This window comes from Pyricularia oryzae, chromosome 7 (assembly GCF_000002495.2).
Source record: "Pyricularia oryzae 70-15 chromosome 7, whole genome shotgun sequence".
NCBI classification, from domain to species: Eukaryota; Fungi; Ascomycota; class Sordariomycetes; order Magnaporthales; family Pyriculariaceae; genus Pyricularia; species Pyricularia oryzae.
The window spans coordinates 2,783,331-2,810,267 of NC_017854.1; the positions used below are offsets into that span (position 1 = coordinate 2,783,331).

Below are 26,937 nucleotides of genomic sequence, written 5' to 3' on the forward strand. Positions count from 1 at the left end.
GTGAGAGAATGGAACGAAAGCAGAAATTGGCAAGCGCTATTTTGATCGGAGCGATGATGTAATCGAGGGGTTTTCCTTGCGGCCCGTCCGCGTAATCTCCATACGTTGCACCAGGGTAGAAAAGTTGGCACTGGGCTCGGGTTTGAGAAGGAAGATCTTGGAATAGTGGATCGTTTGCTTCGAAGGCCAGTCAGTGTACCCCTGGCTTGCCCTTGGTTGCGATTCGGACGGGTATTGGGAGAACGCAGCCTAATTGAAAGAATCGCCATAAAATTGAGATACTTCATCATGACGAGGCCAGTGAATTTGGCTCCCTAGGTAGACTGGCCATTAGCTGATTTTATTCCGAGATACCAGGCTGGCGGTTATTCTTCGCGCCCTTTTTAGGTAACCGTCAATTGACGCCTTTGGTTGCAGGGCTTGGTGTAAAGGAAAGGCACAAGCGAGGCGCATGTCAAGGTACCTGGCGATCATGTACCGACTGCACAGTACAGGACAGACAGTACTGAGAGTGAAGGCCCATAAAAAGTTAGTGTGTCAGTGTCATGTTGATCGGCCAACCGAGGGGCCAAGCGCCAAGCGCCCAGGCACATCCTTCCATCCAGTTGCTATGGCTCGACTCGCCGATCAAGAACAGGTTTGTTCGTCCTACCTAGGTCAAATAACAGCAAAGTCCAGACCTGTCAACTGATCACGTTCTCACGGTTCCCGGCGCTTGCGCACCACTAGACTGTTGATATGCAGGGTGGTTTAAATTTTCAGATGAGATGAATTATACTTTGATCACTGATATAATCTGATATTTATCAGCTTCATTATACTATTCCAGGATTTACTTGAGGGTCCCCAGCTTCTGTGTCAAACAGCAAACCAGCCCTTGAGACCCCCCCTTTCCCGACTTCCCGAGACAACCTCTGATTTTTAACCCTGACCGGCAAGCCCTGGTGAAGACGGCCCGACCGAGTGAAAATTGGGCCTGGAAGCGACAAAGTAATACCCGCACCCTAGGTATCTTTCGACGTCATACAGAAGCTAGCTTGCCAGGCACGGACAGCCATTTTTATCAGTCAAAAAGAAGAGAAAGACATCGATAACCAAAGCAAAAGTAAAGAGAAACCAGAAACCAGAACAATAACCAAACCAAAGCGGAGGATAGCAACGACCTCATAACGAAGGACACGAGCTTACAAGGTGGGAGGGTTAATCATTTAACATTCAATCCTCCCTCGTACCTACTGCACCCCTGTACCGCACCGGAAGTACCGTGCCAATGCAGCAATAGACCCCCAGGCGCAGCCCCAACAATCCACCCAACTCAAGCCAGCCGAACGTCGATCTGGGCTACGCCGACTTTCACATTCTCCAGTTTTGATACTGACCTGTCCGCTTTGTTGGTTACGTTTGCCGAGAATTGGCACAGTCTGGGCCCACGAGTACCACAACCGCCACTACCTTTGCTTCTCGGACCAAGGCGCCAAACCGGTCATTACACTTTCACCCGACCAGCATTGGCCGGCTCGTGGCCCTCTCTTTTCTCCTCCAACGTTCCAATTGACGCCAACACTAGGACAATTTGCGGATTGCTCATTTCCTGCCGTTATCCATCAACCGATCAATTGGGCGTACGGGGAGACGCCTGGCTAGTCTTGACCTGGAAAGCGGGACGCGCCAGTCGTCATTGCCCTTTCAAGCGCGCACACGCCTAGGAAACGACTTGGGAACTGGGGAAAGCCAGCGACCGGAGAAATAAAAGAAAAATAATCAATAGAAAAAAAAAACCCTAAAAAATGCAACGGCACAACAGGTACGAGGTCGATCCTGCCGAGCGGGAGCCTCTCGATTACTCTGGAGACTCCCACTTCCAAAGTCAGCCACCAGCTACCACCCACTACGACGACCGCAGTCAATACCATCAACAACAACAACCACAACAACAAAACCACCGCCATCACCACCAACAACAGGAGGACTATTACGACCAAGAACACACCCGCGACCGGTACGACGACAGTGGGAACCATCGCCAGTCCCCTTCACCTCCGCGTGGCGCTGCCGGCACCTATCGACCCGACGCAGACTTTGACGCATCCCTGGATCGTCTGCGAGCTGACCGAAGGAACGATCGCGACCGTCACCACTGGCCCGGAGCTGCTTCACCAAACCCCGATATAGTCTCACCTCTGTCGCCGCCACAGCCAGCTGACAGCAGCTACTGGGGCCAGGAGCACGGGGGCCGAGCGAGACCTCCTAAAAGCAACGTCACGCCAGGCGCAGACAATTTTAGCGCCTCCGCCGGTGGTGGCATGGCTGGAATCGCCTACCAGGTAGCCGACCGCAACGCTAGAGAGAGCGGATTAGAGGCCATGAGGGGCACCGACCCAGACCAACCAAACTTCCCGGAGCAGGCGTATCACGGTGCACAAAACGGCCAGAGTCAAAATGGTGACTTTGGCCCACAGTCTCCATTCCCCGTCCGATGGGCCACGGCAAAGAGGTTACGGACACGATGCAGGGGACAGAGATTCTCATTCTAGTCTCACTGGCCTCGGTGCCTCCGGCATCCCTCCAGGCAGATCAACACCAGGCAACGTCACGCCTTCGAGGAGCCCCTTGAGTAGCAGCGGCGTGTACACTGACGACCCGTACTCAGGCTTTTCGAGATCAAGCCTACCTAATCTTGGCGTCGTCAACCCGCATGACATTTTCGATGACGGGGACGACGGGCTCGATTACGGTAGGAGAAACCACCGCACATCAATGTTGAGCTTGGGAGCATCTAGCAACAGGAGTGGCAGTAATTTGGGTGCTGCTGCCGCAGGCGCCGGTGCTGGACGGGCTGGTAGCGGTTCCAGGGCTGCTACGTATGGTCCTGTCAATAGCAATTCCCCGTATGAGGAGACACACAACCTCGGTGCCGAGAAGAACTGGGGCGAGAAGCCCAAGGGCAAGTCAAAGGTGTGGAGGCTCGTCGTTATTGGGATTGTAGCTGTTGCCATCATTGCCGCCTTGGCGCTGGGCATCGTCTTCGGTGTGGTCCTGAAGGATGGCGGCGGTGGCGGCGTCGTCAACCCTGGGCAGACGGCTCAAGAGGATCAGGCTGCAAATGGAGACCTGACCGCGGACAGCAAAGAGATCAAGTCTCTGATGAGCAATAATCAGCTGCACAGAGTATTTATGGGTATGGACTACACGCCACTTAACACTCAGTACCCGGACTGCCTCAAGTTCCCACCGTCGCAGAACAACGTCACACGCGACATCGCCGTCTTGTCCAAGCTCACCAACATTGTTCGTACTTACGGCACCGACTGCAACCAAACTGAGATGATCATCACGGCGATCGACAGGCTCAAGCTTAAGGGCAAGATGAAGATGTGGCTCGGAGTCTGGCAGGACAAGAATGAGACAACAAACGCGCGCCAACTGGGTGAGATGTGGAACACCCTCGATCACCACTCAAAGGATGGCCGCAAGCCGGAAGACTACTTCAAAGGTTTGATTGTGGCCAACGAGATTTTGTACCGCAAGGAGATGACTAGTTCTCAGCTCCAGCTTCTGTTGTCTAACGTGAGAGCCAATCTGACAACTAAGGGCATCAACCTTCCTGTGGCGACGTCGGATCTTGGCGACGACTGGAGAAACAAAGATTTGGCCGACGCATCCGATTACATCATGGCGAATATCCATCCTTTCTTCGGCGGAACTCCAGCAGATAAAGCCGCGACATGGACGAAAGAGTTCTACAATAATTGGGTCAAGCCGAATGAGAAGACACAGACTGATAGGAATGTCATCGCGGAGTATGGGTGGCCGTCTCAGGGCGGGCAGCGATGTCCAGTAGACGATCCAAACTGCCTGAAGCCCGCGGTGGCAGACGTCAAGGAGCTTAATAAGGTTCTGGAAGACTGGGTGTGCCCAGCGCTCAACAATGGGACAAACTACTTCTGGTTCTCGGCGTTTGACGAGCCGTGGAAAATCAGGTTCAACACGGCGAAGGAGAATTGGGAGGATCACTGGGGGCTCATGACTGTGGACAGGCAACTCAAAAGCGGGATAACAATTCCGGATTGTGGTGGCAAGGAGGCGCCGGCCGCTTGAAGCAATATCTTTCTTTCATATTTGTCATCCTATGAATGGGGGATTCTCTTGGTGCACTTGCTTCGCTGTGCTTGGATTTGCGAGGCGGTAGGGATTCGCGCTTATTTTTCAAAGGGAGTTTTGGGGAAACATGTTTTGTACTTTGTCATCATTTCCATGCTTATTTTTTCTCTCTCTCTTTCTGCCTGTTTCAAATGAACGCAACATAGCAACCCATCTTCTTTACTTTGGTGCAGCGCTAGGGAAGCTGCTCTGGTTATGCTTTGCTTTTTTTTGTTCCGTGGACTAGGAGGAAGCGGTCGGTGAAGGAGTGTTGATTTGCTTTGCTGTTGCTTCTTCGCATCGTATGGGTTATCCAAGACTCAGCAGATATGCATTAGCAGGCAAGGTAATGATGTTTTGGTAAGGGCAGGCTTGTGGGTACAGTATAGATAGTGTATAAATAGCGAAGTGAAATCAAAGCGTCCTCTGATCATGAACGGATTGTAATCCACTGTTAGTGGAGGGCGCACAGAACCAATGGAGAGGAGAGGGTTAGGACTGAACCCAGGCTAAGCTTAAGGACGGTACCTGGCAGGTCCCATGCTTGTAACCTCCATGTCTAGGCCCGTTAGCTTTCTACCCCGCAGGCGCGGGAAGACCTATGAGGTAACAGGGACACAGTGACGTCTCACTCTAGACGCGTTCTGCGTGAGGTTGCTAGCTTCAATTAAAATAGACGCGACAGCTTCAACCTCCTAGCTCACTCTTGCGCATCGCCCTGCGAATACGAATGTTCGTACCTGCGCATGCCAACTAGTCAAATTCGACTCAGATAGCAGGCACAGCTTCATATAGACGCACATCGGAATTTATGCCTATATATGTGCCGTCAATTGCTGGTTCTATTTCTCTTTACTCCCGAAGGAGAGGCCGCAGCGATATCTTAGGAACCTGTCCCTTCGTCGTCCTCTGTCCAGTATATGCAAGGCCAGTCGTGGCTGGCACCGCCCAATTCCCTAAAACACATTTATCGCAAATAACAACAACGAACGATCGAGGAAAGGCACCGTCTGGAGCCTAGCGGGGTCGCGACCCCTAGCTTGGAGAGCGTGGTCTGTTTGTCTTGAGTACGAGAAGTCGTCACAATGGAGGACGATGACAGAGGTACGGTAAACAACCCAAAGATGCGACTCGAAGCCCTTTGAACACGCTCGAAACCACTCAGTCAATACTCGACACTCACACTCGTGCGATTCTTTACTGCCTAGAATCCAACGCAAGCTCGGACAATGAACAGGACGAGGTGATGGAGGACGCCGTCGAGGAGCCCGAGGCCGAAGACAACGATGGGGAAGACGAAGAAGATAATGAAAACGAGAATGATGACGAGGAAGAAGATGACGGCGAGAACGAAGATCAAGATGTCGTGCAAGACAAGTCCAGTAACGATAAGACCGTCACCGGCAAGGAGATCAGCGCCGGCGCCGGCGGCGATGGAGGAGATGGCGCCTCGTCGGCGAGCCAAAAACGGCCAGGCAGCAGTGGCAGCAATACCAACGATGGCAGCAAGGACGACCGTGCAGCAGGCAAAGCACCAGAGACAGACGCCGCGCGGGAAAAGACACCGGCGACGCCAATCAAGCCGGGGTGGCGGCCCAAGATAGACCCGACGCGCATCTCGGCACGGCTCTACGACATCGTGCCCACCATGGCAGCTCCGCAGGCAACGAGTATTAATGCATTCGCTGCGACACCCGACCAGCGCTTCTGGGTGACTGGAGGATCGGACGGATACGTGCGAAAGTACGATGCTCAGGGCACCATAAACGGCAAGCTGCCGTTGACGGTAGCACAGCGCCACCCATTTGTCGACTCTGTGGTCAAGGCCGGCATTCTGATGAGCTACTGGGAAAATGAAGAGGTTTCAGGGCCCAGTGGTGGTAGTGGCAGTACCAGTGTTGGAGTCGGAGGAGTCGGGAGTAGCAGCGGGGCCTTGGCCTTTGGGGTCGGCGCGGCTACCCACGATCACGTCCTCAGCCCCGTGTACAGTATTGCGGTGCAGGCTCAGGGGCTTTGGGTACTGTCAGGGACAGAAGGCGGCGGCATCAACCTGTCAAGTGGGCGCCACGAGGAAGGCAAGCGTATTGCGTGCTTACACAAGCACAGTAGCGCTGTCAGCGTGCTGACCATGTTGCCGGACGAGAAGACGGTGCTGAGTGGTAGTTGGGACAAGACAGTGGCCGACTGGGACCTTAACAATGGTCAGGTCCGGCGCACCTTTGTTGGCAGCGGCAGCCAGATCTCGGTCGTGGAGCTCAGGCCGCTCTGTGGTGCGCCCGTGCCGTCCCTAGGGGCCATGTTTGACGAAGAAACCAACGGCGATGTCAAGGGCGTGTGGTCCACCATGAGCGGCAACAACGACGCCAAGTTCCGCAACGGGTCATTGAGCAACGGCGTAAACCAAGGTAACCCGGGTGCTAGTGGCACCGGGACTAATGGCGCGGCGGGCGCCAGCGGTACTGGTTCTGGTGCTGGCGGTGACGGCGGGGTAGGAACTGCGTTTGCACAGACGGCATCACCAGCACATGAGAGTCTTTTCGGCAGCCCGGCTGGGTCCTTGTTTGGCGACGACACCATTGGCGGCAATGGTAACGTGTTTGGTGACGATGACGACGACTTCAATACTCACACCATGGACATGGACCTTAATGGGGGAGGCGAATCAGGTCACAACGGTGCTGTCGCTGCTGGTGCCAGTGCGGATGATATAGCCATGGGTGGCACTGATGAGGGGCACGCTAAAGACACCCTCGGTGATACTGGCAACGATGGAGCCTCAACTGCACAACCTCCTGCCGCCACCGCTGCTGCTTCAGGAGATGACGCGGCTGGAGCATCCCAGACAACAACCTCGTCGAGCACACAACTGCCACCATCTACAGCACCGCCGACAGCGTCCGCCATAGCAACCTCGTCAACTACCGAAACCGACATCAAGAAAGAGCCAGCCTTGTCGTCCGAACCAGCCATGCCTGCCGCTACCTCTACTACTGAGAACAACATAGACCAACCGAATATTGTCTTCAACTCTGCTGCCCCGGCACACGCCGACCCTACCCAGATGTCTGACCAGGTCTTCCTATCGGCCTCGATCGACGGCACGCTGCGCATCTGGGATCGACGTGTACCTCGGGATCCCGTGGCCCGCATCAGCACCCGCCCGGGAGTTCCGCCTTGGTGCATGGGGGCATGCTGGAGCCCCGATGGCAACTGGATCTACGCTGGTCGCCGTAATGGCACCGTCGAGGAGTACAGTATTCACAAGGCCAGGTCGGGCTGGGCCCCTGAGCGCGCTCTAAAGCTTCCGGCTGGAAGTGGTGCCGTAAGCGCCGTAAGGGCCATGCCGAATGGGAGGCATCTTGTTGTGTAAGTCTTCGGCTCTTGACCTACCCCCTGTCTACTACTTCGTGTTTAACAACCATTGACAACATCAAAGTGCATCTCATGACATTCTGCGTCTCTACGACCTCCGCGACAGCTCCGCCTTCAAAGGTTCATCGGTTCCTTTCCTCATCGTACCGGGTCCGCCCCGGGCAGGTGTCATTGCACAACTATACATTGACCCGTCAGCCCGCTTCATGGTTTCGATTGCGGGCACGCGCGGCTGGGACGGTACTTCGACCGAATGCCTGGTAGGTTACGAGATCAACGTCGCCGAATAGAAGCTGGGCAGCCTGGCCGTGGCTGCATCGACATTGAGTGGTGTGATCAAGAGGGTTTCATGACTCTGTTTGGCTGTCAGAGTATCAGTCGTTTCTTTTTGACATGCTTCTTGTATACCCTTGGTTCCATGTGTGTTTTTTTCTTCTTGTATTTCTGTGCTCAATTGGTTCCTGAGCGTGGATTTATAGTATAGCACTCGGGTTTGGGGTTGCTAAAAACGTTCTTTCATCCATCAGTTACTGTACGTGTAGCCGGGCATTTTCGCCCATGTAGGGGATAAAATTGGGGGTATACAAGCTGTGTTTTACATAAAGATTGAACACCAGGCTTTCTGCGGCATCACATGCTTGTTGCCTGCTGCCGTTTACAGTAGCGTTTGGCTATAGCTATATTTTGAGAAGACTACTGGAACAAGATAATACTGTCCTCATCTCCTCCTGCTTGTTGGATAGGGCTCTCTGTCGAAGTCCAGGCGTCAAGTTGAGTCAGAAGAGACATTTGTTTGGTTGGTCAATTTGCAATTAAACACCTAAGACTGCTTTACTTCCGTGTGATCAGGAGGCCATTTTCGCGTTGAGAAAATCATTGTTCGGCTCATGGGAACACGAAGCTTGCGCAGCCAACGCCGGAAGCGTTATTCTGAGTCGGGGTTTGTAAATGGGCGCGTAGACAAAGTGGGTAAGAACTTCATAATCGCTCTAAGATAAACTAACCTGGAGAAGGCTTCCTGCTTAGCTAGCGCAGGTATTTTAGAAAGTCAACGCGGTAAGCGCCAAAAGGCAATCAAACAAGAAAAGCAAGCAGCCCACCATAGGGCTGAAAGCGCCATACAGCCTTCGCCTGATAGAATGCTAGATTTGGGTGCAATCTGATATGTTAAATAAGCAACCAAAACATGCTCTAATGAAGCCCGGTAACCCCCTTTTGTATCTTTGATCCCATCATATGTAAACTCGTCACCCCGGAAAAGTCTGGTAAAGATGTCAGATCTCCCCATTTAGCTCATTAGTCGACAGAATATATCTCAGACCGCTCGTATGCAACCCAAACACGAAAAGGCCCAGGATCAGCAAGGATAAAAGCATGTGTTCACCAGCTACCGCACCCGGGTTTGACCATCTAGTAAATCGAGAAGGCAATCCATGGCAGTCCTCAACTCGCCATTCTCGGATGCAATCTCATCTTCAGGCACCCCTGATGCCCTGACCCGGGCCACTAGCGCCTCAGTCGCTCCATTTAGCCGATCGAGAGCGGCAGCCATGCGTGGATACGTCAGCTGGATTAGAGTAAGGGCCGACTCGTGCTGTGCCTTGGCAAGCTGGTTGAGGTTTTGTACCTGCGCATTGAAGCTGCTCGACTGATAAACCACCACAGGCGAGCTACCGCCATCTCTGGGCTGACTATTACGGTGCTGCAAAGCCTCGATGCTGTTACGCTGCTGGCTCATCTGGCCGCTGAGGTTTTGCACAACGTTGCGAAGTGCTTCGAACTGGGTTTCCATGCTAGGCCGGGGGCGCTTGACGGAGCCTGAGGCGACGTCATCTGTGCTGTTTTCTTTTCTCTTCTTGACGAGGGCATCACTGCTACCCGTGCTTGGATCGCTGGACGGGCCTCTATCATTGTTGTGCAGTGAGACGGGCGGTGAGTCTGGTTTCTTAGACTTGGTCACCACACTGGTCCTCTTCATGGCGGCTCGATGGTTACTACGAGGAGACACAGAGGCGGAGGTGGAAGGTGTGCGCGAGTCTTGAGCCATGCTCGCAGCAGGATCCGTGTCTCCTGTTGTTTTCTTCTTGCCTGCCATACCTGTCGTGCGGCGGGCGAACGACCGTGTCGGTGGGATTCGGGAAAGGTCCATGGCTCGGACGGGCTCGGGAGGCGCAGTGGCCATCCCCGACCTACGAGGGACGGTCTCGATGCTTCGAAACATGGCACTCGATGCTGTAGAAGGCGTGGGATAGAGCTGATGTCTGGTAGGGGTCATTGAGGTAGCGAAACTGCCCGGATCCATGGAGGGCAAGGTTTGACTTCTGCGGTTTGCAGCGGCTGTGCTTTCGAGGAAGGCTTTGATAGGAACGCTGGTTTTCTTTTGTCTAATACCGTTGTCAAAATCGGCCATCTTGGAGTCTTGGTCCTGGCGGTTTTGAAGTCTGAGTTTTTGTTTTTTTAGAAAAAGAATATCAGCTATCTGCCTAAGTATATAGTTCGATGTAGGGCAGTAAAGTGGATGGCCAAGGGGTTAGATACCGTCTGGCAGAAGCTTCAGCCATTGCAGCTCTGAGTAACCTCTCTCTCTCCTGCTCGCTTGCATGCACATATTCAACTGTCCGTCTGACAGCAATCCGGGCATTCAACATGGCCTTGTAGTCGGCGTTTCTTGCATTTCGAGAGTGCTGGCCCCTTGTAATGCTGAGTTCCGACTCATTTGCCTGGTCGGGGTGCATAGAGAGACCTCTGTGAGTGCCAGCCATTGGCGCTGCTCGAATTATGCTTGGCTGACTGCTATGGAATGAGGAATGGTCCGGCATGCTCCTCAGGGGATCAATGGTTTGTGAGGGAAAATATCGGAAGAAAGAGACGGGTTGGAGAACCAAGATTACATAGGGTGGGAGCGTCCAGACCACTCGCAAAGGTAGACTGGATGGGATACCTGAAGTGATTGTTCGTTGACTCGAATCGTTAAGAGAGAGAGGCAATTAGAAACGTCCAAAAAGATGAAATTGGGCGGATCGCGTTGTCTGAAAATGAGCTGCAACCTTGATACTTCCAAGGTTGTCAGTATGCGTTGGCCAGGGTGCATGTGTGAATACAGAAAAGAAAGGAAACCCCGGGTGTGAAAGAAGATATTCCCTTTGATGGTGTGGCCTCTGAAAAGAAAGACGAAAGAGACCCAATTCATTCATGTATCCGCTGTGTACAGCCTACCGGCAGGGAAAGGTGTAGGCAGGTAAAGATAGAAGGCGACTCCAACAAAGTCAAGGTGGTAACAGCTTGATTGCAACGTACCTAGGTAGGTGGTTAGGTATGATGCCCCATTTCAGTAGCCTACTTTCTTTTTGCGACGCAGGAAGGTCTTTAGGCAGGTAGGTAGTGAAGGAGTATGGCAGGTATCCAGAACCTCTCAAGTTTGGAAGGAGGAATGCAGTGGGTGAAGATACCGTTGCGGGCAGGCACGAGATGGGGGAAAGCAGAACAACTGTGGGCTATATTCTAGAAATGACGAAGGGATTGAGAGGGCCAAGAGTTGATGTCAGCTAGGAAAAGAATAGGAAGAGGAGGACACGATGAGAAGAGAAACAGTAAGGTACGTAGCACGTGTGAAAGACAAATTCCTTCCGGATTACGATCCATCAGAAAGCGGCAACAAGGAAAGTCCAACTCACAGACTGCCGCCACACACGACTTCAAAGTCAATGGTTGTTGAAAGACTGTAGCGCTCTGGAATCGGTGAAAGGCAGCTCACTCAGCAAGCAAAGATGCTGCAGTCTTCTGCTTTGATGATCACTTCTGGAATTCCGCAAGCAAAGTCTATGTTAATATCGCAGCCGATGACCATTGACTGATCGCGAGAAAGACGCACACAGCTTGTTATGATCCCAAGTCATACGGCTGTCGGCTTTTTGACAGCAAACTCAAATTGCATAAGTGGTTGCCGGCTTTTGAGCATCTGGTAGTCAGGCAACCAAGGACTAGACTAGGCTTTGAATTGTAACTTGGCCACACAAATGCTAGGTGGTTTTGACGAGCTACTTACTATCAGCTCTGTTCATGAGCCATGATTATTTGCCTACGGATACCGATGCTAATGGAAGCTGAACAATCGAATAGCGGGCGTCTTTCTAGAAATGGAGGTCTTTTGATACACGGTTGAGTGCGTTGCCCTGCATGCCACCGAGTTCTCCACCCGCGCCGCTTATACGGATGCTAAGTGAGCAGCTGAACATACAATGCCATAGGTCTTCAAGGTGGTAGGGATTAAAAGTGAAGAGCAAGCCGGAGATTAGCGTTACAATTCTCCGGAGAGGAGGATTCAATGAGCATTGGTATATTTGCCTCCTTCCATTACGATTACCTTTTCCTACCGCCGTGCCTCGCAGGATACCTAGGTTGGTTTGAAGACCGCAAAGACAATGACTAGCTATACGGACCCCTGGGAAACAAAAATCACCTCAACATTAAAACCCTAAGACCTTTGAAGAGCAAGTCGGCATCCGGCGCTTTTGTAGTCTTGGCTGTCTAGCAAAAAGTCAACACAGGACAGAAACACTGAAGATCCCTTTAACCAGTCAAATGCGTTATGTGGAGCTTTCTATGTGCGTCTGTCTATGCTTGTGCGTTTCAGTACACCACAGCCCACACAGCCTCAGCCAGATCCAAGCCGTGGAGACCAACTCCGAAATGCTCAGCTCGCGCTGATTGTTGCGATTTATCTTTTGCGCTAAAAAATGCGAGTTTTTTTTTAAAAAAAAAAACGAAAACTAGGTTGATTTATGGCTCAAGTTGAACAAATTCTAGCACCAATCAAAAACCAAAAGAACAGAGGTGCGGACAACGTGAGTCAAAAATATATGCGGTAACTTGAAGTGGAAAACTGTGTATTCTTATAAAGCAAGCTGGATGGGTGCGGCGACCACACTGACATTATTGAGTAGGGGGTCAAGCCAACTCAACATGAATTCGGCAAGGTGTATGCTGCGTATCCAGACGGTAGACTAGAGGTGCACCATCTGTCTCGACAATGCTGTGTATGGTACATCATCTGTGTATTTTCCCTTTATCTTGTGAGGTTCTATGCACTGACTGATCAAGAAAAGGCGCAATCAGTTGCAGGGGTTTGGGGTTGGGGAAGAGGTTCGCTAAATGTGAGTCCGCGGCGGCCAAGTGCCGCAAGAAACTTGAGTTTTCTGTGAGCGCCGGGGCTAAGATCGCGGCGAGGACAAGGCAGGTCAGATTGTGCTCGTGGTCGGTTGCTAGCTTCAAGGTGCTGGCTGCCCGTGAGAGATGACGACGTGACATATCCCAAGCTGCCAGAGCTACACGACCCAGTTTCACTGTTCCCTACCAAACGCGCATCCAAGCAAACACCCGCTTTTGATCGGCGCGCTGGAGTGTGTTTGTGACAATTTTGCAGGTGAGTTTGCAAATGGTGGCTGATAGTAATCCCGCTTGTTGGTGAGCCCAGAGCGCAGGTTTCCAACTTGACAGCATCGCATGATTCAGAAATCTCCGCACAGAAGCCCGGGGAATTCGCGCGGACACGATCCTGAGACTGAAGATCCGAATCTCCAGACTCATTTGATGTTCTTGTAGACTCTTTAGCGTGGGCCGAGGAGGACTAGTCCGACTGAACCCCGCTGTCCACTGTCGCGGAATCGAGAGAGCGTCGTGATTTCTAGTCTGACGACTTCTCGGTTCCATTGGCACCGCCACGCCAAAGACCGTAGAACGCCTCACAATTTTTCCACAACTTGATTGTGCCGTCTTCGGAGGCTGTAGCATACAGCTTGCCGTCAGGAGAGAAAGCGATTGACCAGACCGGCCCATGGTGGCCCTTGTGCACGTCTAAATCAAGTAGTTTTGGTGAGTAAGTTGAGCAACACGTTAGGGATGCGCAAGGATCAGTGGATTGGGTGATTTCCAAAAAAAAAAAACATACCAATCTCCTTTTCATCTTCGTAGCTGTAGACGCGCACCCACGTACCGGGCTCTTCACCCACAGCAAACTTCCTCTGCTTCAGGTCCAGAGCCACACTCGCAATGCCGTGGGTAAGTTTGATGCGCTTCAGCTCCTCGTTCATCTGACGGCCGCCGAAGAAGACAACCGTCTTCCCCGCCGCCACAGCGAGCACAGGAGATCCACCATTGATGTCGCTGGAATCAGCGAATTGAGGATCAAGCTGCGAGGACTCGCACGACTTGATCTCGTCATCAAGCACAAGGGTCTTGACTAGACTCTTAGTCGGGACATCGAACCAGCGAAGAGTCTTTCCCGAGGCTGTGATGATCTTGGTTGGGTCGGGAGCCCAGACAATGGCCTTGATGGGGTCGGTGTGAGTGCCCGCACCAATCTCGTGAGCCTCCGAGGACTCGACCGCAACCTCCTCCGTAGTCTCGGCGAGTTTCTTGGACGCCGCCTGGAGATCCCACAAACGCAGCTTTTTCTCGAAGCCACCTGTGGCTACCATGTCGGAGGTGTTCGGGGGGTATGCGATGGCACGAACAATATGTTCATGTTTGAGAGTGAAGAGAACTTCGCCGGTGTGAGAGTTCCAGATTTTGCTATACATTCCATAGGCGCGAGGGTCAGCGATGCGCAAACACAGAGCTGCGTGACCTTAAGTCCCAAACATACCAGCTGAAATCGGCCGAGGCGGTGGCGGCATTGCTCATGTCCGGGCTCAACTTTGCCTGCCAAACAGCACCCTTGTGGCCGATGAAGGTGCCGATCCAGTCTCCTGTCTGGCCTTGTCGCAGCATGGGGTTGCCATCTGTCGCGGAGTCATGTCAGATGCGCGAATCCTAAGACTTGGTCGGAGTCGCATATGGAAAGGAAAAACAAACCTTTGCAGGCCGAAATCATGAAGTAGTTCTCGCTCTCAAAAGTAGAAGAGAAGTTGATGTGGGGAACTGGTCGCGAATGACCGTGGCAGGTCAAGGGCACATATTGGCGAGGGGCTTCGGTAGCCATTCTGTAGTTCGAGACCGACTAGCTTGGGTTGATAAGGCTGGAAGTTGACAGATAGTCCAATATTTCGAGTTGAAACAGGAAACGTATAGACACAGCGAAAGACACCAGGCACAATTCTAGATCCCTGGTCAAAGTACCGAGGGGTTTGTAGGAAGCCTTGAAATGATAGTGATGGATGCAGATCCAAAAAGAGGCACTCTATGCCTTGCCAAAGGCAATAATTTCGATTATGAGCGAGTGAAGCGGAAGATTTTCGTTCAAGTCGTCAGGTCGTGTCGGTCGTCAAGAGTAGTTCGAGGAGGCAGGGGTTGCTTATGTCGGTTCGTTGGTAGAGACGAGCGTGCTGCTAGTGGGAAGCAACAGTCGAGGATCAAAAATGCTATTGACAAGGAAGGTAGAAACGTAGTGTACCAAAGAAAGCGTAGAGAGAGATTTCTGCTGTTGCCAAATCGTCCAGCGGTGGTGACGGTTTGGGGTGAGCGAATTTATTAGAAAGACAGGAAAGGGAAAGTGAAAGCCCGCTTGACAAGAAGAATGCGGTCAGGATTTTTGTCGCCGTGTCGCTCGGCTACGTGCGAGGTCGTGGCGGGGCATTTTCACGCGATGATACGGTCCGTGCTCATTCAGGGTCCGAAATCAGACACTTGGCTTGACTTGTTGTTGTGCTCTTTCTTATCGATATCCGAGTACCTGGGTACTTGGTGGTTTCTGGCTCCCCGCGATTAAGTACTGCACACCCGCAGGGAAGCTCCCTTCTGGGGTGGGAGGCCAGGCAAGCCAGGTAATTAATAGGCACTGACTGTACTTGATTGATGATGACGAATTGCCGGCAAGTGCCTCGAAGCTTCCAGTGACAAACATACATCTATCTCACCTACTCTGAGCAAAACCAGCCAACGCTTTCTTTTGCACGCACGATCAGATACTCGCATAATTATTTGACATTGCAAAACTTTCCACGTCTGCAATAGTCTTTTTTCTTGTTTCTGCATATCGCAACGCATTCCCCTAAAGGGTTTTACCAGCACTTTAGTATTCCTCCCTGTCGCTGTAGCTCCGACCTGCGAGGAGCTAGCCCCGCCGTTTAACGCCGGCATTACCTACCGGTGATTGTCCATCCCAGCGTGCTTCTCTGAGAATTGAAGTCCTGGACACTGTGACTGCACAAAAAAACAAACAGACAACGCACGGGGAGCTCATCAGGAAATATTGAAATGTCAATTTTCAAGCTTTCCGCCCAGTTAATAGGGCACTCCAACGATGTACGTGTTTCGCCGTGAACATCCGGTTCTAAAGTTAGAATACCATTTCCACGCCGACAGTGAAACCTGACCGCTCCGCAACCCGCCTTATTTGTAGGTCAAGTCTGTACGATACAAGTCCAAGGATGTTATCATCTCAGCGTCAAGAGACAACTCAGTCCGGATATGGAGGCAGACGTCGGCACCAAACACACCTCCCGCGTTCGACAGCGCCACCCTAGCCCAGTCCGGCTCCTATGTCAACTCGCTCGCCCTCATCCCGCCTTCAACCAACCATCCTGACGGACTGGTGGTTACAAGTGGGCTCGACCCCGTCATCTACGTTCACGAACCGAAACCGCTAGACCAGCAAAGCAGTGGCTACCCCATACTTCTTCCCGGTCATTCCAACAACGTATGCAGCCTCGACGTTTCGCCTAATGGCCAGTACATAGTCTCCGGTAGCTGGGATACCAAAGCAAAGATTTGGGATGTAAACAAGTGGGATCTAGCGGCTGAGTTGGACGGCCACGACAAATCAGTCACCGCGGTTTTGGCGCTCAAGGACTCTGCTGCAATCACAGGATGCGCCGACAACATGATTAGGGCATATGGCCTTGCGCGCGCAGGCTCAGCCGAGGTCCTGCAAGCTGGAAAGACATTAGCAACAGCCGAGCCTGTACGTGCCCTTTGTCGACTTCCCCCTGGGCACGACAGCGGCGCCGAATTCGCCAGTGCCGGCAACGACTTTGTGATTCGCCTCTGGACCGTGAGAGGTCAACAGGTTGCCGAGCTGCATGGCCATGAGTCTTATGTTTACTCGCTGGCATGTTTGCCATCCGGGGAGATTGTCAGCGTTGGCGAGGACAGGACTCTTCGGATATGGAAAGGTCATCAGTGTGTGCAGACCATCGTCCATCCAGCAGTCTCGGTCTGGGCTGTAGATGTGTGCCCCGAGACCGGCGATATTGTCACGGGCGCTAGCGATGACATCATCCGGATATGGACTCGAAGCAACGACCGTCTCGCGGATGAGGTCACTTTGAAGCACTTCGATGAGGCCATCAAAGGCATGGCGATACCCAAGGAGACCATGGGCGGAGATTTGAAGAATCAAGAGTTTCCTGGGCCCGAGTTCCTTCAAACCAATACAGGCAAGAAGGACGGACATGTACAGGTAATCAAGAACCCCGACGGGGGGCTTGAGGCCCACATATGGTCTGCAGGTACGTTTACAGGAACACGTTTGCGGTAGTTCTGAATCCTAGGCTTACCAAACGTTTCACGCAGCACAAAACAAATGGGAGTTCTACGGCGCTGTCGTCGACTCTCCGGGAAGCTCAGACAAGAAGATCCATCATGGAGGCAAGGAATGGGATTTTGTGTTCCAAGTCGACATCGAGGATGGCAAGCCAACACTACCTCTGCCGTACAATGCTGGAGAAAACCCGTATGATGCAGCGCGAAGGTTTTTAGAGGCAAACGAGCTACCTATTGGGTATTTGGAGCAGGTTGCAGCTTTCATCGTGAGGGAGTCCAAAGGCCAGAACATCGAGAACATCGGCGCCGGTTCGAGCGCCGCTGCCCCAACAGATACTACTCCAGCAGGTCCCAAGCATACGCTCCCGGTTCGAGAATACGTCCTGATACCAAGCTTAAACTCGGAACGTGAGTGGAATAACCCCGAAGTACATCGCTTGTTAAGAGGATCATAAGCTAACAATAAGTACGACTTTAGCACTCGTCAAAAAGATTCTCTCCTTGAACGCGGACCTTGTCAAGAGCGGTGACAAGGAATTCGCCATGAATCCAACTCAAGTCTCATCTCTGCAGTCCTTTGTTGCCAGCCTTCAGACTGCCTTGCAATCAGTCTCTAGCAAGGTTTCTACTACGAAACGCGTTGAGGTTCAGAGCCCCGGATTCAGCGTTACCCCCCAAGACTTGGACACAATCATCAACATGGCAGTTAACTGGCAATATGCGATGCGCTTGCCAGCCCTCGACCTTCTCCGATGCTTGGCTGTATTTGAGCAAGCCGTGACGTACTCACCTCGCTCCAGCCCCTCATATCTCGATGCGATACTAAGTGCCGCCTTCGAGACGCCGACTGGCGCCCCAATCAACGAGGCTTCGGCGTTCATGGCTATGCGCGCCGTTGCAAATAGCTTTGCTACTGCTCAAGGTCGCACAGCTGCGGTTGCCGTCTTCCCCCGTGTTGTTTCGATACTCGAGGCAATTCTCGGTATTGAGGCTGAGCCGTTCAAGGGACCTGTGGGACCGGAGAACAGGAACCTAAATATTGCAGCCTCGGTGGTTATGCACAACTACGCTGTCCTCGCAGCAGCACAACCAGGCATCCTGCCAACCGAGGGCCTGTCTCTGCTTGTCAATTGTATTGGCGAGGTGCTGCAAAACAAAGCGGAAACGACGACGCTTGTACGTGCTCTCGTCGCTCTGGGGACGCTCACTCAGGTCAAGGATCTGTCCAAGACAGTGCGAGATCTGGGCGGCCTAGGGTGGGCTCGGTCAGCCGCCCAGAGGAGCCAGGACCCAGAAGTGAGGGAATGGGTTGTTACGGTAGAGCAGGCGCTGGGGTGATTTATCCCTGCATAATTCCGCACATGATACCTGCGTACTATAGGTAGCCGTGTCGTGGGGAACGACGGAAATTTGGAGGCGGTGGATGTATGTATTTCGCCTTTTCCTTATGGCCAACGCCCAGCCTTGCAACTAGAGCACTTCAAAAATAATCGATAATGACGGTAGTGCATAGATCGATAAAATCGTCGACAGATGAAGCAACAGCGAGATTTGCGACATATGCAATGGCATATATCCATTGGTGATTGCTTTGATGATGATGATTTGATGTTGCATCAAAACTACTGGGGGCTGTGGGTTAGAATCTACGCTAGAAGTCGCATGTTTGTCGTCTTGGCTCATGTGGTGGCCCTGAAGTGGCCTTATTCATATGATTTGACTAATTGAAGCCTCGTAGTTACGTATTCCCTGGCAGAAGTAAAAGTAGAGCCAACATAGTAGACGTACAATGGCTTGTATAACCCTCTCGAAGTTAGACTACCTGCACTTCCTTCCTGCAACCTGTTCGGCGTTACTCGACAGGCAGCGGCTGAGGAAAGAATGTGGTCCAATGAGAACATTTAGCAGTAGTAGAGACAAGCACGCTGGATGTAACCGTCTGTCTCACATACTCTTTAGCAGTTTGACAGGTCGGCAAATAATCAGTCCGAGGCAATTGAGGGATATGCACTAAGCTGCCGAGGCTTAGCTTTGTGTCACACAACCCAAAATGCTAACCAATTTACCTGCGCGCAATGTTAAAGGAAGTGGTGGCACTTTTGCCCTGGGTTTGCTGTCTTATCCCAATTCGATGAGGCAGTTCCACATACTTCAGGTGACTGATACCGGATTTGAACGACACCCAAAGATGGTCCAATCAAGGAAGAATGGCACTCAGGCCAAACCTACGAAGATATATGTTTGCATGGCACGTGTTGTGGGATAAAAGTCTTGAGGGCGAGGAGCACTCATGTTACCCCTGAGTTTTTTGCTCAGGAAGATCAGCTGCGCCATCCTTTTCGCTCACAGCGGTTTCCGCGATATGAGATTTCTTTTGTGCAGTTGCCGTCCCAGCTTTCCTCCAGTATATCCCCGTGTCACAGAAGGTAAAGTGTCCCTCGTCCTGCGGGAATGTGAAAAGGTCATATTCGGCCGATGCATCAATCTCGGCCAGGCCCTTTAGCGACTCGGCGACCCGCCCATCCTCGTCCGGCGGCAGCGCATCCCAGACGTCCCACGGCGTGCCCACAAGCAACGCCGGCTCGGCCACCCGGCGCAGGATGTCACCGTAGACGGTGTGATACATGTGCACGCCCCAGACTAGCGAATCCTCGGTGACGTGCTCGAGAGCCTCTGGGTCGTCGACAACCTCACACCCCAGCGTTGTGGTCAGGTACTCCCGGTCCGCGGCGGTATATAGGGGCTCCTGTAAGATGCAGCGGATCCTTGGTCTCTTGTCATCGCCGCTGCTGCCGACGACAAAGTCGCCGGCCAAGAGCTCGACGAGCGCGAGAAACGTGGCGGTCTGGATGTTGGCGGCCCGCCGCCTGTCCCAGCTCGAGTCAGGGGCGTGAAGCGGCCCGTTGCCGAGGCAGATGGCGCGCGTGATGGGTGCGTGACTGGCCGCGTGGGCGCGGACCAGGGCCTCGAGTGCGGCGTAGCTGGCGCTGGAGATGTAAGCGGTGCGGACACGGGCGTACGTCCTGTCAATTTCTGCGAGGTCTGACTGGTGCTGTTCTGGTGTGCTCGGTGGCTCCTGCAGACGGCCGTTTTTGATGATGGGATTTATGGCAGATGTTGATCGTGCGTCGGGTTGGTCGAGGCCAGCTTTGGCCTGTCGCGAGGCCGTGTGGGGGTTGTTGTTGCTGCGAGGACCTTTTTTGCGCCGGGCTACCGTGTGCCAAGCACCGCCTTCTGGTGAGGCTGCCATTGGGCTAAAGCGCTGCGTGTGGAACGTTGGTTGGAGTCAGCAAGTCAGAATTATATCCTTTGGAATCTAAATACGATTCCAGCAACAGAGAAATATTTCTGTACGTTTGGAGATGGCGGGGTTGCGATCGCGTCTCCGGCAGAATTCAAGAAAAGAATCCCTGTTGGTCGTTGACCGCCCTGGCAGGGGCCTTGATCAGAGCCATGGATTCATCATGAGGAGGGCAAGAGGGATTGATTGACGAGAGAAGAGAAATTCGGTCCTCTGTGCGCTTCTCCGTAAGTCAGTAAAGTTCAGAGTACCATCCTTCCTGGACTCAGGGCGTCGTACCTACAACAACGTCACATCGTGGGTTACTTTTTTATTTTCTTCCACGTTTTCCCTTATTAGCAACAAGCATCATGCAACGCACCATACCAGCCCAGGTAGGTATAGTCAGTCAGCCATTGTGGTCACTTTCGGTCAAGAAAGCCCATCGAGTTTTTCAACATATCGATTGCTGACATGCAATGTCCTAATTAGTGTCAGACTTGCCGTTGATCCCGTCATGGTCGGAGAAAATTGACTAAAGCAGCTATGCACTCGGCGATATTGATTCAATTGTCATGTCAGCGTTGCACCTGGACACAGCAAGACAGGTACAGTTGGAGAATTGCCACCAAAAATAGCCCCCACCACCATCAAGCAATTGAGCAAAGTGGATCGGCATGGATGGAGATTGATTCTATTGCGGCCTCTGCCACGCTGGTCATTCAGAACCATAGCTGACCTTACCTACCCCACTGTCGCTCCCTCTCCTTCCATCTTGGGCGCTTTGCTTCGTAGCGACATTTTGAAAAGATTTTTTTGTTCAATACACTCATTTATTTTCCTCTACGTACAGTTTCATCTTGTCATCACATATCGATTTCAACTATGGAACTGCAAACGCGGACAATATCCCATCACCAACACTTGTCGTTTCAATCAGGCGATTTATAGCTCTTGAAGGCAACCGAATTCAACCAATTGTAGGTTCGCGGGAAGACGAGATGGCACTTTTTGTCTACTTTGCATGGATAGAGATCTCTGCAGGGCAAACCGCCCCATATCTTTGACGGAAATCGCCATTCATGGATACTGCGCTCAACCCTGGCTGCAATCCGCGATTGGTCATTTTCGAAGCGGTGCCATCTGACCACGCTGTGTGGCAAGCTGCTGCAGACGGTTCGAGCACTGAATGGTGAGAGGACGGCGAACCGCCGGGTCCAGCTACGGGCGCTCCCTTGGCTCCTCTGATTGGCTCCCGTGTGACAGAACGACAAGGGTCGACGCACGTCGTGCACATGAGCTTATCCTTCTCATTGGCCCGCGATCCCAAATTCCCTGCTTGTCCAACCTCTTTTCGGTGGGGGAGGTCAGCCAATATGTGTAGGTGGTAAGGGTAGGCTGCCGTGAGGGGAAAGGCGGGCGGCGGCTGGATATGTGAGTGAGCAAAGGGTCGGGTCGCATTGGTGTATGCATTTTTTGGCGCCCTGGTGCTATGGTGCTGTGTTTTTGTGTGCTTGCTGGATGCAGCCAAGTGGCCCAGCACGACGGGAGAACCGAGCCGGGCATTTTACTGCGATAGATATTACTCTTGACTCTGCCGCCTAATACTTCTGGGTATGTCTCTCGGTTCTGTCCCTTTTTCTTCCCGTCTTATACATCAACCATCTTCTCGCTTGAATAACTCTGAAGACCTTGCTTGGCTTCTTTAACCTTCAAAGAAGAGAAACGGTTCCCGGGACAGATTTTACTTTTCCATTTGACAAGTTCATTGTCAAGACATACATCAGCCGCAGGCCTTGTTAGATTTCTCAGATTTTCGTTGGACAAGGAGGGGCCGACAGGTCAGCTTCGCTTCAGCAAGGCAATTACAGAAGGCCTCACATCCGGCCAACGTCAAGTGGCTTAGAGCCGACGAAGCAAAAATATATAAAATTCACACAACAAACATGCTGCCATCAACAATACTCGTGCTCGCCAGCGCTGCGCTGAGCACAGCCCACACAGTCATCACCTACCCAGGCTGGCGCGGCGACAACCTTGTCACCAACGAGACCTACCCCTATGGAATGCAATGGATCTACCCGTGCGGCGGTATCAACTTGACGCAAAACAGGACTTACTGGTCCACCAAGGGCGGCGCCGTTGCACTCCAGCCCGGTTGGTTCCAGGGTCACCAGACGGCGACGTTGTACGTCAATCTCGGAATCGGCAACAAGGGGCCCGATGGTGGACCACTCAACATGTCGCTGTCGATGGTGCCTGCCTTTGGCATCTCTGGCCCGAGCAAGAACCCCTACCCAGGCACAATCTGTCTACCACAAGTTTCGCTGCCGCAAGGCTACACGCCTGAGGTGGGAGAGAACGCCACGATCCAAGTTGTCGAGCTTGCCGTGCACGGTGCTGCTTTGTTCTCGGTAAGTAATGCTCCTATAATACCCCCTGGCGGGACTAAGTATCACTGGTTGTGGCATAGCCTTTGACTGACACGAAGTGCCCCTGGACAGTGTGTCGACATTACCTTTGTAGAACCCGACGACGAGCGCCTCGAAAAGGTGCACGCAGACAACTGCTTCAACAGCACCGACATTGGCTTCACTGATATCTACACAACCAAGGTGGCCAACACGAACATCACCTCGACATCAGCTGCCGCCGCCAGCTTACGGCAACCTGGAGGCCTGGCATGGTATGCTGGCTGGATTCCCATGGTTGGTCTTGGTGCATGGGCATTGCTGTAAATGAAGGACTGGTTTTGTTTCTTTACCTTTCAAAATGTTTACTGTTATTATGTTGTATACCACCGATTCTCACCATATACATGCTGAGGTCATTCATTAATGGGGGCGTTATGGTGTGGCAATATTTTCTTGTCAATTGGGATAAACCAAGTTAGTACCTTTTCGCAGGGGCAAAATTTATCATGGTCACCAACGAGTTTCTGCAACCGTCCGATATTCTGATGTTTTGCATGCCATTCTATACAATATGCTTCAAAGTATCCTGAACTCCCCAACCAATGTAAACCCAAGTTTTAAACCCAAGGACACAAAGAGACCATCAAACAAAATACGGTACACTTAGACATATTCGTAGCACAGCAGTTCGCTCTGCACGCTCATGACATCCGCCACCTCAAGGTTGTTGCCCAAACCAACCATCTCCATGATGTCGGTCAGCGCCGACGTCTGGTGGCCCTCTGGCAGGTCGCGGGTCCTCCTGCCACCATAGTCGGCAGCCTTGGCGGGGCTCTGCTGCTGCCACTGCAGCCACAGGCGGTCGACCTGGGCGTGGTGCAGGAAGAAGACGGGGTCGTTGGGCGAGCTGGACGGGCCCATGTCGCCGCCGATGGCGCTGTGGATGGCGCCGTGCGGCTGGCCCTCGAGCCACTGGCGGAAGTCGTCGTAGCCGGGCTTGGCCATGATGTTGGCGATGGTGTCCGGCGCGACGGCCCACCCGTTCATGTCGCCGGGGTAAAAGTTGCCATTGTTGAAGTTGCGGGTCAGGCAGTGCGGCACGTAGTTGGCGCTCTTGTACTCCACCTCGAGGTCCTTGAACGGCCCGTCCCCCACGCAAAAGTAGTAGATGGGCTGGGTACGGTCGACGCCAAAGTCGGCCATCTCGTCCTGGCGCCGGCTCACGCCCGGCGGGGCCACGCCGTTGCCGCCGATGCCAGACACGGGATCCCAGATGCTGGCGTTGGGTATGTCCGCGTGGTCGAGCGTCCAGTCCCAGTAGGCCAGGGGGCCCTCGTAGCCGCACTTGCGCAGGTCCTGCTCGTATAGGTGCAGGAACCACCTGTGCCAGGGCAGGAACTGGGCCACAAAGTGGATATCGTTGTTGAGCAAGGCGTGAACGTAGGTGAAGTCGGCCAGGCGGGACGTGGTCAGGCTCCTCCCGAGCTCAGAGGGCTTCTTGGACATGCAGAAGATGGCGTCGACGTACTGCTGCCTGTCGGTCGCGGTGAGCTTGCGGAACTCGACGCGCTTCTGGGGGTTTGTGCATGCTGCTGTTGTGTTGGTGGTTGTCGGTGCGGCGATTGCGACTGTGGGCAAGAGCGCGGAGAGGATGAGATTTATGGCGAGCATTGTGCTTTGTTGTTTTGTTTTTATTTTATATTTTACTAGTATTAAATCTCTGCCTCAATGATAGCGAATGTGATGGTGTTTGGTTGTCGCAATGACGAACGAATGTAACGATCAAGACCAAAAAAGGTGACAGGATCAGCAACGAATGCAGCAGCTCAACAAACGAATGGGAGCGTGATGGTAGAAAGTATTAGATCATTTCCACCTTGCGGACGAGGTTCTCACGATATATATGTACGACATCTACTCGGTTAGCAAGTACCGCCCCTAGATGTAACAAAGTCCCAGACTCCTTTTCCTAGGGCTTTGGCGACTGCCAATGGCAAAGCAGGTAGTATGACGTCGGCTTCAGGATATTCCACCATACAGGGAGGTTTATACCTTGACAAGGCAGCATAAACATCATCTAGGGGACGATTGCCAAGATCGGATTTATAAAATGAAGGGAAATTTTCGATCTTAGAGCCTTAGACACGAGCATCTTGTGAGTTCAATACGAACGACGGGTGGGGAAGAGCTCGTAGATTTGCAGCTATTGCAGGGATAGCGGTCATGCACGAGTCCATCTAACCTCCTATCCGGCCGGGATCTCCAGAACAGAGGCGAAGCAAAGGGGATTGTTTGAAAGGCGGGCAAGGGTCTTGAGATCTCTTTCCTGCACCCGCGCACAAGTCTGCCGTTCGTCCACCTTGTGTGTCTTCATTCCTGAGCCTTACAAACACACTCAGGCTCGGCATCGCATGCCGTTAGAAGACTCGGATAGCTTCAAGGACCGCGGGCACCCCTGTCTGGGAAGCGTGGCCAACAATTTAGGCGAAAGCCATTGAAAGAAAACAGTGGATCGGATCGAGTCGGGCCAGGGGACTGGAGTCACTGGACTGACTGCCAAAAGCCGAGGGATTGCTGCCGTGCCATCTGTATCGAACTTGAGAATGACGGGAGATTGGTGCATTTGAATGCCGTTGCTGTCTGCTTCACTCTCAAAACCGGGCGAGTGCCTCTGTCAATGTCATAAGCATCGATGATGTTGTTCAATTGCTCAGGCTGGTGCTTGCTGACTGGAAAACACAGACACAGCCACCAGCCAGCCAGCCCTACGACAGGGCACAGCACGGTGCTGACTGGATGCGACGGACCAGAGCCATGGATGGCCCTTGCAACAAGTCAAATCATCCGCGAATTTGTTCAATTATGCCGACGGAATGATCGCCAGTGATTTTCAATGTATCTTGGGTATGCTTGGGGAGATTTGTCCCAACTGTATGGTACAGTTTCTGATTTCGTCTTCAATTCTTGAATCTTAACGAATTCCGTTGTGTGACGCAAATGCACATGCCAAAAATGCATGCATGTGTGCGCGGGCTGGCGGGTGCCTGCCTGCCTTGGCGGCTTCCAACTTCCATGCAGTACGCGCTGCAAGTCGTCTGCCTCCGCACCACGTGCTGTCTTACTATTGCCCGCCAGTGATGCCCCGCAGATCGAGACAACCGCGGCGCTTACTGCCTCGAGCGAATCCTGCTGCCACGACCCCTCCACATCTCTTACTGCACCACGTAAACAAGTGCCGGTGAATCTGGGTTTGCATGGCGCAAATCCCATTGCCCAGTAATGTTTGCTTTACTCTGCAACTGCTCGTCCTCTCGACGACGACTTACTGCGTACCTTTACCTTACTGGATGCCTCATCGTTACTTACTCTGTTGGCGCGCTCTTTGCAGTGAACAATGTACTAGCGACCAGAATCGGTCGGCCCTGTGTCCGATGGATGATGTACCAAGTAGTGTAGTCAGCTTGCACCGCATATTGATAATTCTCAACACAATGCGTTACTACAGTGTATCTCTACTACTGACAATTACTCTTGGTGTCAAAACTAGTCAGAGACAGCCTGGAGCAGGCCCTATCCCATTGTTTGCTTAGGCTTCTCTCTGTATTCTTACTATCGCCTGTTTGTTGACTTACTGATGCAGACAAGCAAATATACATATTTACCTATCTATATAACCACATGTTCCAATCCCTCGAGATTATGTCTGGCTTTTTTATCTCCACCTCATCACAAGGCAAGTCTTCTGGTTGATGCTAACTGACAATCTGAGCTACAGGACCCAAACACCCATCTTACACGAACGCAAACCTCAAGCCTCGACCCACGAGCCAAACTGCGAGATGATAATGCTAACCTTTTATTTACAGGCACAGCATTGCGGATCTATTGGCTAACTAATAATCTAGGGGAAACTTACCACGTGCAGGCCGGATATCTTGGTCGCATCCCGAGACGGGAAAAGGTCGAATCCTTGGTTGTGCAGACATATTGACAGACAAACTTCTCACAGGTCTCCCTGAAACTCATCCTACTAACTAAACTAACTAGACAGACACCCACTATAGACGTTTGAGATTTTTGCCACTGATACATAAATTTTTTTAGCAGTTCTTGTTTGTCTCTATCATGGAACCCTGTTCCTGCTGAGGCTGATGCCACAGGGCTACTTCTAACTAACTCACTCACTAACAGCCAGCCTTAGATGACGATTAAGGATTACTAACAACAGTAATCACCGCCAAGAGAACATTT

At 52.4% G+C, this 26,937-nt stretch overlaps 9 protein-coding genes across 9 annotated transcripts; 4 read left to right on the forward strand and 5 right to left on the reverse strand.

Moving 5' to 3' along the window:
* Nucleotides 1-1,787: 1,787 nt before the first annotated feature.
* MGG_10591 (endo-beta-1,3-glucanase) lies at nt 1,788-4,098 on the forward strand (the record flags this gene model as incomplete). The annotated part of the gene is made up of 2 exons (XM_003721307.1): nt 1,788-2,442; nt 2,513-4,098. The coding sequence occupies 2 exons, from the start codon at nt 1,788-1,790 to the stop codon at nt 4,096-4,098; spliced, it is 2,241 nt and encodes a 746-aa protein (XP_003721355.1).
* Nucleotides 4,099-4,801: 703 nt separating this feature from the next.
* On the forward strand, nt 4,802-8,337 carry MGG_10590 (transcription factor SPT8). The gene is made up of 3 exons (XM_003721308.1): nt 4,802-5,244; nt 5,349-7,506; nt 7,577-8,337. Exons 1-3 carry the CDS (start codon nt 5,226-5,228, stop codon nt 7,800-7,802), a joined length of 2,403 nt encoding a protein of 800 aa, XP_003721356.1. The 5' UTR covers nt 4,802-5,225; the 3' UTR covers nt 7,803-8,337.
* A 300-nt stretch (nt 8,338-8,637) lies between these two features.
* Nucleotides 8,638-9,954, reverse strand: MGG_10589 (uncharacterized protein). The gene has a single exon (XM_003721309.1). It carries the CDS (start codon nt 9,920-9,922, stop codon nt 8,900-8,902), a length of 1,023 nt encoding a protein of 340 aa, XP_003721357.1. The 5' UTR covers nt 9,923-9,954; the 3' UTR covers nt 8,638-8,899.
* A 1,761-nt stretch (nt 9,955-11,715) lies between these two features.
* Nucleotides 11,716-15,224, reverse strand: MGG_10588 (serine-threonine kinase receptor-associated protein). The gene is made up of 4 exons (XM_003721310.1): nt 14,365-15,224; nt 14,156-14,291; nt 13,460-14,082; nt 11,716-13,365 (listed from the first exon to the last, which is right to left on the reverse strand). The coding sequence occupies exons 1-4, from the start codon at nt 14,489-14,491 to the stop codon at nt 13,196-13,198; spliced, it is 1,056 nt and encodes a 351-aa protein (XP_003721358.1). The 5' UTR covers nt 14,492-15,224; the 3' UTR covers nt 11,716-13,195.
* Nucleotides 15,225-15,227: 3 nt separating this feature from the next.
* Nucleotides 15,228-18,830, forward strand: MGG_14014 (ubiquitin homeostasis protein lub1). Its single transcript, XM_003721311.1, has 4 exons — nt 15,228-15,753; nt 15,851-16,958; nt 17,023-17,400; nt 17,471-18,830. Exons 1-4 carry the CDS (start codon nt 15,706-15,708, stop codon nt 18,328-18,330), a joined length of 2,394 nt encoding a protein of 797 aa, XP_003721359.1. The 5' UTR covers nt 15,228-15,705; the 3' UTR covers nt 18,331-18,830.
* On the reverse strand, nt 18,560-20,556 carry MGG_10587 (uncharacterized protein). Its single transcript, XM_003721312.1, has one exon. The coding sequence runs from the start codon at nt 20,240-20,242 to the stop codon at nt 19,286-19,288; it is 957 nt and encodes a 318-aa protein (XP_003721360.1). The 5' UTR covers nt 20,243-20,556; the 3' UTR covers nt 18,560-19,285.
* A 1,165-nt stretch (nt 20,557-21,721) lies between these two features.
* On the forward strand, nt 21,722-23,273 carry MGG_10586 (uncharacterized protein). Its single transcript, XM_003721313.1, has 2 exons — nt 21,722-22,686; nt 22,777-23,273. Exons 1-2 carry the CDS (start codon nt 22,219-22,221, stop codon nt 23,008-23,010), a joined length of 702 nt encoding a protein of 233 aa, XP_003721361.1. The 5' UTR covers nt 21,722-22,218; the 3' UTR covers nt 23,011-23,273.
* Nucleotides 23,274-23,349: 76 nt separating this feature from the next.
* On the reverse strand, nt 23,350-24,357 carry MGG_10585 (monooxygenase; the record flags this gene model as incomplete). Its single annotated transcript, XM_003721314.1, has 1 exon — nt 23,350-24,357. The coding sequence occupies one exon, from the start codon at nt 24,355-24,357 to the stop codon at nt 23,350-23,352; it is 1,008 nt and encodes a 335-aa protein (XP_003721362.1).
* A 724-nt stretch (nt 24,358-25,081) lies between these two features.
* MGG_18049 (uncharacterized protein) lies at nt 25,082-26,342 on the reverse strand (the record flags this gene model as incomplete). Its single annotated transcript, XM_003721315.1, has 4 exons — nt 25,082-25,357; nt 25,858-25,901; nt 26,013-26,085; nt 26,319-26,342. The coding sequence occupies 4 exons, from the start codon at nt 26,340-26,342 to the stop codon at nt 25,082-25,084; spliced, it is 417 nt and encodes a 138-aa protein (XP_003721363.1).
* Between the last annotated feature and the right edge of the window lie 595 nt (nt 26,343-26,937).

What these genes read in the sequence shown, in the direction of transcription:
- MGG_10590 (XM_003721308.1), top strand. An exon ending in AATGGGAGGCATCTTGTTGT is followed by an intron (nt 7,507 to 7,576) that starts GTAAGTCTTCGG and finishes ACAACATCAAAG; the next exon opens with TGCATCTCATGACATTCTGC.
- MGG_10589 (XM_003721309.1), bottom strand. Translation starts at nt 9,922, where the DNA reads ATGGCCGATTTTGACAACGGTATTAGACAAAAGAAAACCAGCGTTCCT.
- MGG_10588 (XM_003721310.1), bottom strand. Translation starts at nt 14,491, where the DNA reads ATGGCTACCGAAGCCCCTCGCCAATATGTGCCCTTGACCTGCCACGGT. An exon ending in CATGATTTCGGCCTGCAAAG is followed by an intron (nt 14,292 to 14,364) that starts GTTTGTTTTTCC and finishes ACTCCGCGACAG; the next exon opens with ATGGCAACCCCATGCTGCGA. An exon ending in GCCTCGGCCGATTTCAGCTG is followed by an intron (nt 14,083 to 14,155) that starts GTATGTTTGGGA and finishes TGGAATGTATAG; the next exon opens with CAAAATCTGGAACTCTCACA.
- MGG_14014 (XM_003721311.1), top strand. Translation starts at nt 15,706, where the DNA reads ATGTCAATTTTCAAGCTTTCCGCCCAGTTAATAGGGCACTCCAACGAT. An exon ending in GGCCCACATATGGTCTGCAG is followed by an intron (nt 16,959 to 17,022) that starts GTACGTTTACAG and finishes CGTTTCACGCAG; the next exon opens with CACAAAACAAATGGGAGTTC. An exon ending in ACCAAGCTTAAACTCGGAAC is followed by an intron (nt 17,401 to 17,470) that starts GTGAGTGGAATA and finishes GTACGACTTTAG; the next exon opens with CACTCGTCAAAAAGATTCTC.
- MGG_10587 (XM_003721312.1), bottom strand. Translation starts at nt 20,242, where the DNA reads ATGGCAGCCTCACCAGAAGGCGGTGCTTGGCACACGGTAGCCCGGCGC.
- MGG_10586 (XM_003721313.1), top strand. Translation starts at nt 22,219, where the DNA reads ATGCTGCCATCAACAATACTCGTGCTCGCCAGCGCTGCGCTGAGCACA. An exon ending in ACGGTGCTGCTTTGTTCTCG is followed by an intron (nt 22,687 to 22,776) that starts GTAAGTAATGCT and finishes GCCCCTGGACAG; the next exon opens with TGTGTCGACATTACCTTTGT.